This window comes from Salmo salar, chromosome ssa15 (assembly GCF_905237065.1).
Source record: "Salmo salar chromosome ssa15, Ssal_v3.1, whole genome shotgun sequence".
Lineage (NCBI taxonomy): Eukaryota > Metazoa > Chordata > Actinopteri > Salmoniformes > Salmonidae > Salmo > Salmo salar.
The window spans coordinates 53,721,394-53,734,013 of NC_059456.1; the positions used below are offsets into that span (position 1 = coordinate 53,721,394).

Sequence of the window (12,620 nt, forward strand, 5' to 3'; positions counted from 1 at the left end):
ATTTTCCGTATTGACTGACCTTCATGTCTTAAAGTAATGACAGACTGTCATTTCTCTTTGCTTATTTGAGCTGTTCTTGCCATAATATGGACTTGGTCCTTTACCAAATGGGGCTAATCTTTTGTATATCACCCCTACCTTGTCACAACCCAACTGATTGGCTCAAACGCATTAAGAAGGAAAGAAATTCCACAAATTAACTTTTAACAAGGCACACCTGTTAATTGAAATGCATTCCAGGTGACTACCTCCTGAAGCTGGTTGAGAGAATGACAAGAGTGTGCAAAGCTGTCATCAAGGCAAAGGGTGGCTACTTTGAAGAATCTAAAATCGAAAATATATTTTGATTTGTTTTACACTTTTTTGGTTACTACATGATTCCATGTGTTATTTCATAGTTTTGATGCCTTCAGTATTATTCTACAATGTAGAAAATAGTACAAATAAAGAAAAACCATTGAATGAGTAGGTGTGTCCAAACTTTTGACTGGTACTTTATATACTTTTTTGGCGGCCACGATTTACCATAGGGGAAATATAGGGGAAACACTGCGATCCTTTGTGAACCTGCACCTGTGGTTTCACTGCAGCCCAGACTGAACACACACACACCCACTACGTCACTCTCTGACACACGGCAGGGATATAAAATCTCAGTGTGTGTGCCCTCTCGATCACAGCTGCCTCAGAGAAAAACACAAATGAAGAAGAAGAACATTGTCATTACGTCAGGCTCTAACATCAAAACAATGACATGATAAGCCCAGTATCACTCTGGTAGCACAGCTCCTCTTCTTGTTAGGTCACCAACACGGCTGTTGATGCACATGGTAACCAGGACCATTAACTATTTAAGTGATGTGGAGGAACAGATCTCTGTGAAAGAATCCACCTCTCCCTTCTCCAAGCCGGTATAGTTCCAGTTGAGGGAGCCAAAACTTCAGCTCCCTAGCTACAGTTGTAAAGGGGGCTAAGGTACCCACTCAGATATCAGTGGTCCCCTTCCGATACTTGATCCTTCAGCCTCCCTCCAGCTGACCCGAGTGCCTATCAGGGGTCAAGGGTCAATCAGGGGTCCCCCCAAAACACTTCAGGGGTTCCCCCTCTCATCCTTCAGCCCCATGTGTAGGAGTGTGTTTGCTCCACTAGGGGTGTGTGTGGGTGTGTTTGCGTGTCCTCTGCTGCCCCCTACTGCAGGTTCTTGAGGATGCGTCCGTAGCGGAAGTCGTAGACGTGGCGGCAGAGGTACACTAGTTCAGGGTTGATGTTGGCAGGAACCTGCCGGTGGTCGGGGGGGTTGAAGTCCGAGGGGCAGGGGACCACTCTGGCAGTGCCAGGGGGCGCCCCCTCTTCACGCCGCTTCACCAAGGCACAAAATCTATATATGGAAAATTAAAGTGAGTTTTGAATGCACATTTTCTTCTCTTTCTTTCTTTACTTTATACCTCTACTTTATGTCTCTCCCTTAGAGCACTTCTAGTGTCAGTGATGTGTAATATTACTCACTAAAGAATGCCTAATTTCACCTACAGTGTTAATTATGGATACATGGTCTTTCTCAGTGTGTGTGTGTGTGTGTGTGTGTGTGTGTGTGTGTGTGTGTGTGTGTGTGTGTGTGTGTGTGTGTGTGTGTGTGTGTGTGTGTGGTTTCTTACCTACAGTATTGTGCTAGTGGGAGAACATAGCATCTGTCTTCGATGCAGGCCACACTGTTCTCGTCTTGATGCCGAGAGGCAAAAATCTCTTTCTGAATGGTGAGAAACAGACATACAATTATCAATCGCCACACAATCAAAGGTAAGGAGATTGAAGAGAGGAAGCCACTTCAGGCTACTGCGATGAAGGAAAAGAGATGAGGAGAGGCCGATTTAAACTACTGAGATTGAGCCATAGTTGAGTTGTCCTATTGTGGAGTCAGAGAGTTGTCCTCACCTCACAGTGCATACTGGAGTCTTGGCCTCCCTGTGTGTGTTCAGGTCGATAGTACCAGAACAGGCTCATCATCAGCTCTCCTGAGGAGGGGAGACACACACACACGGTCAACACACACAGGCGGGCAAACACACACACACACACACACACACACACACACACACACACACACACACACACACACACACACACACACACACACACACACACACACACACACACACACACACACACACACACACACACACACACACACACACACACACACACACACACACACACACACACAACCACAGAAGAACAAAGGTACAGCTTTGCCAACCAACCGCACACACACAAAAAATACAACCAGTCTCTCACCAGCCAGACATAAGCAGCATTTCAGACAAACAATGGTCCTCGAATAACACCACAGCCAGCAGACACAAACAACCATTCACAGCCTACAACAACCACACACACACACACACACCCCAGCTAGCACATTTGGTTCCTTGGAAGTTGTGGGAACGTATGTTTTTGGTTTCCCATTGTTTGTGGGAACAAATTCATACATTTCCTGACTGGTAAAACGGAACGTTTTTTTGAACATTCTAAGAACAGAATAGAACACTTCGCCTGTTCTGGGAATATTTATTTTTAGGTTGCCTTGAGGTTCCCAGAAACTTTTACTCTGGTTCCTTGAAAGTTTTCCTGGGAGGTTTTATTATAGGTTATTTGGAGGTTTTTGAACGACTTCGTTAAAACTTTCACTGAATGTTTCAATAAGACTTTCAATAACACTGATTGCTTATTTTGGGTAAACATTTCGAATGCCAAGCAGATAGGACACATGGAAAATAATTTCCTTAGGCATTCATCATGCAAACACATGTTTTATTGTGTCAATGCATCAGTGAGATTTGAACCTACAATCTTCTGTTCTCTATCCATAGAATTAGTCCACTGCGCCACCAGGATGGAACTAACATGCCATGTTTTTTGAACTCCTAAAAAGCTGTTCATTATAGTCTATTCAAACAGACCCAACGTCAAAGGAAACAAGCACTCATTAAGATCAGGTGTGGTAAATTAGTGGGCACGACCAACACACCTGAACACACTTAACAAGATAGAGGATAGAGAGTTTTGTTGATACTGAGAACGGAATGTATGTTTTTAAATTACATTCTTAGAACATACTCACAACGTTACTAAAATTTTCTTGTTGTTTTTAATGGACAGTTTTCTTAATTTTCTTGGAACAATTTGAGAACATGACCTTAAATACAACCATGAGGAAACCTGTAGGAAACGTTATGCTGAAGTACTGAAATTCCCACAAAAGAACATTGTTTCTTAACGTTTTAACTTAACTATTTGAGAACATTCCCAATGCCAAACCAGTTGGAGAACGTTCGTAGAACATTACCAAAATTGAAATGAAATGTAACCATGTTTGTACTTTTAGGAAACGTTCTGTTAAAGTAATGAAATACCAATACATACTTTTTGGGGGGGGGGCTAAGTTCCTTAAATGTGCTGAGAATGTTCCAAAGCCAAGCAACTATCCTGCACCATTCCCAGAAAGTTGCAGGAAGGTAATATGTAAAATAACCATAGGACAACCACGCGCTCACCAAGCTCTAAGAAACAACATATGGTTCTCAGAATGTTGTGCTAGCTGGGACTAGGGTTGAAAAGGGTTGGAAACTTTCCGGGAATTTTCCAGGAATTTTTCCATGGAAAGTCACGCCTGAGAATTTTGCTTAAATTCATCAGGAAAAGTTTGCTTATAACAGTGAACCTTTTTTGTGGGATACACATAAGGCAATTCTAGGTCTTGTGGTATATTTTGGTTAAACTATCCCCAATTCAATGGAATTGCAACCCTCTGCATACATAGTGCATTCTTCCATCACATGTGCAGTGAACTCTTCCATCACATGTACAGCTGATTCTCAAGATCTTGCACACTAATGAGATGCTATTTAACCCACACTACTATACTGTCTGAGCCAAGGACTACATGCTTTCTGGTAAGTTTTGATTACAATACTGGGTGGGGTGAATATATTTTATGTGACATACATGGTTTTTTGTTAACTAGTAAATAGTAGCCTACAGCAAAGTGTGTTTAAATCATTTCTAACTTGTTAACAATTTCTGCTAGTTAGTTTTTGCTACCATGTGAGCCTACTAACTGAGTGAGGAGTGTTAATTCACCCGTTTCCATTTTAAAACATTTATCTTACAAAGGAGTTGTTTAATCTAACTGCTTAGCTATTTATCTGTACATGGAATTGTATATTTTTTTAACTCATTTTTTTCTAATCTTAACAGGAAAATGCGACGGGCACTATCTGACGTGTGGACACATTTCACTGCAGCTAATATAGAAGGAAAAGCTGTGTACATTTGCAAATACTGTGCCAAATCATATGTGAAGAATGCAACAAAGATGCAGAATCATCTGGCCAATTGAGAAATGCTGATGAATGTCTTGCTCGAGCTGTGTATGCAACTGGTTTACCTCTGATGCTCACAGGCAATGTGTATTGGAAGAGATTTCTGAATGTTCTTCGCCCAGCATGCACCCCTCCAACCAGACATGCTTTATCTACTCATTTGCTGGATGCAGAGTTCAACAGATTTCAAGTGAAGGTCAAGCAAATCATAGAGAAAGCAGACTGTATTGCAATCATCTCTGATGGGTGGTCGAATGTTCATGGGCAAGGAATAATGAACTACATCATCTCCACCCCTCAACCAGTATTCTACAAGAGCACAGACACAAGAGACAACAGACACACCGGTCTCTACATTGTAGATGAGCTGAAGGCAGTCATCAATGACCTTGGACCACAGAAAGTATTTGCACTGGTGACAGACAATGCTGCGAACATGAAGGCTGCTTGGTCTAAAGTGGAGGAGTCCTACCCTCACATCACACCCATTGGCTATGCTGCTCATGCATTAAATCTGCTCCTCAAGGACATCATGGCATTGAAAACAATGGATACACTCTACAAGAGAGCCAAGGAAATGGTTAGATATGTGAAGGATTATCAAGTTATAGCAGCAATCTACCTCACCAAGCAAAGTGAGAAGAATAAGAGAACCACATTGAAGCTGCCCAGCAACACCCATTGGGGTGGTGTGTCATCATGTTTGACAGTCTCCTGGAGGGGAAGGAGTCTCTCCAAGAAATGGCCATATCACAGTCTGCTGATATGGACAGCCCCATCAAGAGGATCCTCCTGGATGATGTATTTTGGGAGAGAGTGGTAAACAGGCTGAAACCTATAGCAGTAGCCATAGCACAGATTGAAGGAGACCATGCCATCCTGTCTGATGTTCAGACTCTGCTTGCAGATAGATGTAAGAGAAGAAATCCGTACTGCTCTGCCCACTTCACTGTTGCTCCAAGCAGAGGAAACTGCATTTCTGAAATACATCAAAAAGCGTGAAGACTTCTGCCTGAAGCCCATACATGTTTGCCCCCAAGTATGCTGGAAAGAGCATCCTGTCTGGAGCAGAGATCAACAAGGCCTATGGTGTCATCACTACCGTGTCTCGCCACCTTGGCTTGGATGAGGGAAAGGTTCTTGGCAGTCTAGCGAAGTACACTTCCAAGCAAGCGATTTGGGATGGAGATGTAATATGGCAGTCGTGCCAACATATCTCATCAGCCACCTGGTGGAAGGGACTTTGTTGCCTCCATCATCCTCCAAATCCCACCAACATCAGCTGCCTCAGAGTGCAACTGGTCCTTGTTTGGGAACACACACACACCAATGCACGCAACAGGCTGACCAATACAAGGGTTGAAAAATTGCCAGCTGGGCAAATTTGAGGCTTTTTGGGCCTGACAACAAGCCATCCTCAACAAGGTTGGAAAGTGACAGTGAAGATGAGGTCTCAGTCTGATGTTCAAGAGGTGGACATTGAGGAGGTCCAGGGAGAAGACATGGAAGCCTGAGAGGAAGACAACCAAAGCTTTAGTTTCTAGACTATCATTTTACAGATGTATGTTGAAAACGTTTTTGGGAGATGCGATGGATCATTGGAGATCATTCAATATTCCCTTTCTTTTGTTGTTCAGTGAAATCATCCCATGTGAAGAGTCAACTCATTTAATTAAAGTTCAATTTGTAACTAAATTGGAAGGATTTAATCATTTGCAATTATGTCTACTTATGATGATGTAAAAGGTTTATGTTTCTGTCTCCATATGATATGGTAAATATATCCAATGCAAAAAACATCTACATTTAAATGGTATTAATATTCTTTTTGCATATATTTCCGTTAATTCCCATATATGTACGTTAATTCCCATGTATTCCCGTTAATTACCACGGAAAGTTTCCACCTCTGAATATTCCCCAAAATGTGCAACCCTAGCTGGGACACACACACAGCCAACTATTATACCCCAACAACAGGTTAGGACATCCTGCTATTTCTCTCTCACCAGATTTGGGGTCCTCCCAGAGCGCCGATATCTTGGCGACGTAAGGCAGGGACTTCTTCCGGGGACCGGAGCGCAGTAGCACTGTGTCTCTGACACGTACCACTTCGCTGTCTCTCTGTACTCCTTCATAACACTGCCGCAAAGCTGTCTCATCCTCCCCCTGAGACACACACACACGTACCACAAACACACCGTCAAAACACGACACACTTATCTTTATTCTCCAGTCACTGGCTACATCAGCAGTTTTCTATCAGAGAAGTGGACTTGGAACACATTCTCATTAAAGGGTAACGTAGCACCCCGCATTATCGGCATACTCAACAGCATTTAAGAAATATATTACCTTCAACAGTGTTATCTTGTGATCAAGCCATCAATGTTTTGTGATTATTGGCTTCCTAAAAATGTTACCTAACGGGTTAGCAATTAGCATGTTTGACATTTCAGTGGAAATACTACTACTATCAGCTTTTTGATAAGCGGTTTAGCAAAAAGATATGTCCCGTACTATCGGAATACAGTCCCCAGTTATTGGCCACCTTACGATTTTGTTGAATTACAAGATCTATCCATTTAATTTTGTTCAAAAAAGAGACACTAATCTCGTATCCGAAGTGTTTACTAGATAGTTGACTAGTTGTTTAGCCTTCCGTGGCCCCAAAAAAATCACTTGCCTGAAATTCGTTAGCTATATTTCAGAGGTAAAAAGTTGGATATTAAATATATATATTAATATAATATATATTATATATATATATATATATATATATATATACACTGCTCAAAAAAATAAAGGGAACACTTAAACAACACAATGTAACTCCAAGTCAATCACACTTCTGTGAAATCAAACTGTCCACTTAGGAAGCAACACTGATTGACAATAAATTTCACATGCTGTTGTGCAAATGGAATAGACAACAGGTGGAAATTATAGGCAATTAGCAAGACACCCCAAATAAAGGAGTGGTTCTGCAGGTGGGGACCACAGACCACTTCTCAGTTCCTATGCTTCCTGGCTGATGTTTTGGTCACTTTTGAATGCTGGCGGTGCTTTCACTCTAGTGGTAGCATGAGACGGAGTCTACAACCCACACAAGTGGCTCAGGTAGTGCAGCTTATCCAGGATGGCACATCAATGCGAGCTGTGGCAAGAAGGTTTGCTGTATCTGTCAGCGTAGTGTCCAGAGCATGGAGGCGCTACCAGGAGACAGGCCAGTACATCAGGAGACGTGGAGGAGGCCGTAGGAGGGCAACAACCCAGCAGCAGGACCGCTACCTCCGCCTTTGTGCAAGGAGGAGCAGGAGAAGCACTGCCAGAGCCCTGCAAAATGACCTCCAGCAGGCCACAAATGTGCATGTGTCTGCTCAAACGGTCAGAAACAGACTCCATGAGGGTGGTATGAGGGCCCGACGTCCACAGATGGGGGTTGTGCTTACCCAACACCGTGCAGGACGTTTGGCATTTGCCAGAGAACACCAAGATTGGCAAATTCGCCACTGGCGCCCTGTGCTCTTCACAGATGAAAGCAGGTTCACACTGAGCATGTGACAGACGTGACAGAGTCTGGAGACGCCGTGGAGAACGTTCTGCTGCCTGCAAGATCCTCCAGCATGACCGGTTTGGCGGTGGGTCAGTCATGGTGTGGGGTGGCATTTCTTTGGGTTCCGGAAAGCCCTCCATGTGCTCGCAAGAGGTAGCCTGACTGCCATTAGGTACCGAGATGAGATCCTCAGACCCCTTGTGAGACCATATGCTGGTGCGGTTGGCCCTGGGTTCCTCCTAATGCAAGACAATGCTAGACCTCATGTGGCTGGAGTGTGTCAGCAGTTCCTGCAAGAGGAAGGCATTGATGCTATGGACTGGCCTGCCCGTTCCCCAGACCTGAATCCAATTGAGCACATCTGGGACATCATGTCTCGCTCCATCCACCAACGACACGTTGCCCCACAGACTGTCCAGGAGTTGGCGGATGCTTTAGTCCAGGTCTGGGAGGAGATCCCTCAGGAGACCATCTGCCACCTCATCTGGAGCATGCCCAGGCGTTGTAGGGAGGTCATACAGGCACGTGGAGGCCACACACACTACTGAGCTTCATTTTGACTTGTTTTAAGGACATTACATCAAAGTTGGATCAGCCTGTAGTGTGGTTTTCCACTTTAATTTTGAGTGTGACTCCAAATCCAGACCTCCATGGGTTGATAAATTGGATTTCCATTGATTATTTTTGTGTGATTTTGTTGTCAGCACATTCAACTATGTAAAGAAAAAAGTATTTAATAAGATTATTTCTTTCATTCAGATCTAGGATGTGTTGTTTAAGTGTTCCCTTTATTTTTTTGAGCAGTATATATACACTGCTCAAAAAAAGAAATTGCAATGAAAATCGATGGTCAGCTAGTAAGAAGGGTGTCTTTAATCGCAAAATGTACTGTTATTTTCGAGTCCATTTAAATGTTGAGCTCGAGGTGATGTAATCCTCTAACCGCTAGCGAGTGTCTGGAGTTGGGGGGTGTCCGATGTTGGGGCAAAATTAGCTAGGAAGTAACAACTTAGTGTGGTCAAAGACTTAGTAACTTAGTTGTAGTCACGATCTGGTTACCTAAAACTACAAACATTGTTATGTTTTTGGGTTATTACTTATTTATCAACTTATTTCTGGATATCTTCTAAACTACCCACAATGCACTATTTCTCAACGTCATATGGACCTTTGGCAGCGATTACAGCCTCGAGTCTTCTTGGGTATGATGCTACAAGCTTGGCACACCTGTATTTGTGGAGTTTCTCCCATTCTTCTCAGCAGATCCTCTCAAGCGCTGTCAGGTTGGATGGGAGCGTCGCTGCACAGCTATTTTCAGGTCTCTCCAGAGATGTTAGATCGGGTTCAAGTCCGGGCTCTGGCTGGGCCACTAAAGGACAGTCAGAGACGAAGCCACTCCTGCATTGTCTTGGCTGTGTGCTTAGGGTTGTTGTCCTGTTGGAAAGTGAACCTTCGCCCCAGTCTGAGGTGCTGAGCATTCTGGAGCAGGTTTTCATCAAGGATCTCTCTGTACTTTTCTCCATTCTTCCCTCGATCCTGACTAGTCTCCCAGTCCCTGCCGCTGTAAATCATCCCCACAGCATGATGCTGCCATCACCATGCTTCACCATAGGAATGGTGCCAGGTTTCTTCCGGACACGACGCTTGGCATTCAGGCCAAAAAGTTCAATATTGGTTTCATCAGACCACAGAATCTTGTTTCTCATGGTCTGAGAGTCCTTTAGGTGCCTCTTGGCAAACTCCGAGTGGGCTGTCATGTGCCTTTTACTGAGGAGTGGCTTCCATCTGGCCACTCTACAATAAAGGCCTGGTTGGTGGAGTGCTGCGGAGATGGTTGTCCTTCTGGAAGGTTCTCCCATCTCCACAAAGGAACTCTAGAGCGCTGTCACAGTTACTATCGGTTTCACATCCCTGACCAAGGCCCTTCTCCCCCGATTGCTCAGTTGGGCCGGGCGGCCAGCTCTAGGAAGAGTCTTGGTGGTTCCAAACTTCTTCCATTTAAGAATGATGGAGGCCACTGTGTTCTTGGGGACCTTCAATGCTGTAGACATTTTTTGGTACCCTTCCCAGATCTGTGCCTCGACACAATCCTGTCTCGGAGCTCTACGGACAATTCCTTCGACCTCATGACTTGGTTTTTGCTCTGACATGCACTGTCAACTGTGGGACCTTATATAGACAGGTGTGTGCCTTTCCAAATCATGTCCAATCAATTGAATCAATGTTTAATACATTATGGGCTATTGTGTGTAGATTGATTAGGATTCTTTTTTTATTTAATCCATTTTAGAATAAGGCTGTAACGTAACAAAATGTGGAAAAAGAGAAGGCGTCTGAATATTTCCCGAATACACTGTATCTATGAAAAGCTGAGACTCTCACGAACACGCATACGTAACGTTTTGCTCACAAGCTACACATTAGTCGTTAGAAGGTAAGGGGTTTTTCAACATAGAAGATAGGAAATCCCAGGACATGGTGTCTATAATACTGTACTAAGCTCACATAGCTGCTGTCACAAACGCCAAACTCCACACAGCTGTCACTGAGTAGTAGGATATTCATTACCCAGTGAGCAAATCATTTATGTACTCACCGCATTCATATAAATTCATTTTTTGCTTTTTGCCTTTTCTGTTGTTGTTGTGACATATGTCAATAAAACTCATGAATACAGCTGTCAAATTGTTTTGTGTTCTACTTATAGCCCTGGTTGTCTTGAAAATAAAATGGCAAAACACTTCATTGTGAGGCTAAATATAAGGGCTGGACATGCAGACAAATGAAAGTTAGATAAATGAAATGCTGATTTTTGCTGGGGTCTCTTGGACTGATAGGGTTAACAACAATAAGCCAATTGAAAGCTATGGAATGGTCAGGTTGCCATGGTAGTATGAGGGAAGAAAATTCTCAGTATCTCAACACAAAGACACACAAACTCTTGATCCAACCCACCGCAATGAACACTTCTTTCTCCGTGGGCAATCCTACAGGCAGCCACCCATTGGTGGCCCGTCGGTGGCTGACCATCTTCTGCTTGGCGGGGGATAGGCAGGGTGTCGGGGCTGGCTGTTTCTGCGACAGCCTGGTTCTCCCCATGGACAGATAACCGTTAGGTGGCTTGGTGCTCTCAGGGCACTCCCTGGCCAGCTTCAGTCTAGCATGGGGCACTCTGCGGTCAGACAGGTGGGTGAGGAGATGGGGCTTGGCCTGGGTGGAGGAGGGGGTGGTGTGGAGGGGGCAGCCCGAGAGGGGGAGGGAGGGGGAGACCAGGAGGGAGGGGTTGTGGTCGCCTTTGGGGGAGGAGTAACCCTCTGGAAAGAAAAAGAGAAAGAGAGAGAGAAAGGGAGGAAGAGAAGCCCTGCTGAAAAAAAACAGCATAGACCAGCATAAATTTGAAGCTGGTCCGACCAGCATGGTCTAACTGGTTCTGCTGGCCGACCAGCATGGTCTAGCTTGTCTGACCAGCATGGTCTAGCTGGTTATTCTGGCGGATCAGCCTTCGTTGTGTTTTCGCTGGTGACCAGCCTTCATTGTGTTTTCGTTTGTGACCAGCCTTCGTTGTGTTTTCGCTGGTGACCAGCAAAAGCTAAAGCAAAACCAGCATCAAGCCACATTATGCGGGACTGAAAAGTGAGGTTTAACTCCTTTTGGAATCCTACCTAAACCATCTAAACTGGAAAAACCATTTCAGGAACAAGTGCAATAAGTCCAACTAACAGATTGGACTAGTTGAGAAATAAGTACAGTACCAGTCAAAATTTTGGACACACCTACTTATTTAAGGGTTTTTCTTTATTTTCTACATTGTAGAATAAAGTGATGACATCAAAACTATGAAATAACATATATGGAATCATGAAGTAACCAAAAAAGTTTTAAACAAATGAAAATATATTTTAGATTCTTCAAAGTAGCCACCCTTTGCCTTGATTACAGCTTTGTACACTCTTGGCATTCTCTCAACCAGATTCACCTGGAATGCTTTTCCAACAGTCTTGAAGGAGTTCCCATATATGCTGAGCACTTGCTGGCTGCTTTTCCTTCACTCTGCGGTCCAACTGGGGTGGCAGCGTAGCCTAGTGGTTAGAGCGTTGGACTAGTAACTGAAAGGTTGCAAGTTCAAATCCCTGAGCTGACAAGGTACAAATCTGTCATTCTGTCCCTGAACCCACTGTTCCTAGGCCGTCATTGAAAATGAGAATTTGTTCTTAACTGACTTGCCTAGTTAAGTAAAGGTAAAATGAACTCATCCCAAACCATCTCAATTGGGTTGATTGTGGAGGCAAGGTCATCTGATGCATCACTTGCCTTCTTGGTCAAATAGCACTTACACAGCCTGGAGGTGGGCTGGATCATTGTCCTGTTGAAAAACAAATGGTTCCCACTAAGTGCAAACCAGATGGGATGGTGAATTGCTGTGGTAGCCATGCTGATTAAGTGTGCCTTGAATTCTAAATAAATCACTGACAGTGTCACCAGCAAAGCACCATCACACCTCCTCCTCCATGCTTCACGATGGGAACCACACATGTGGAGATCATCCGTTCACCTACTCCGTGTCTCACAAAGACACGGCGGTTGGAACCAACAATCTCAAATTTGGACTTATCAGACCAAAAGACACATTTCCACCGGTCTAATGTTCATTGCTCATGTTTCTTGGCCCAAGCAAGTCTCTTATT

General features: G+C 44.0%; 1 protein-coding gene across 2 annotated transcripts in view; it reads right to left on the reverse strand.

Annotated features, from left to right (window-relative positions):
- Window positions 1-466: 466 nt before the first annotated feature.
- LOC106571566 (bromo adjacent homology domain-containing 1 protein) overlaps window positions 467-12,620 on the reverse strand; it is a 73,747-nt gene continuing 61,593 nt past the window's right edge. For both annotated transcript variants that reach the window (XM_014144760.2, XM_014144759.2), the window contains exons 3-7: window positions 10,891-11,249; window positions 6,389-6,548; window positions 1,933-2,012; window positions 1,656-1,747; window positions 467-1,378 (exon numbers count right to left, since the gene is read on the reverse strand). In XM_014144760.2, the coding sequence (XP_014000235.1) occupies window positions 1,189-1,378; window positions 1,656-1,747; window positions 1,933-2,012; window positions 6,389-6,548; window positions 10,891-11,249 (881 nt within the window). In that variant the 3' untranslated portion in view covers window positions 467-1,188. The remainder of the gene's footprint in view (window positions 1,379-1,655; window positions 1,748-1,932; window positions 2,013-6,388; window positions 6,549-10,890; window positions 11,250-12,620) is intronic.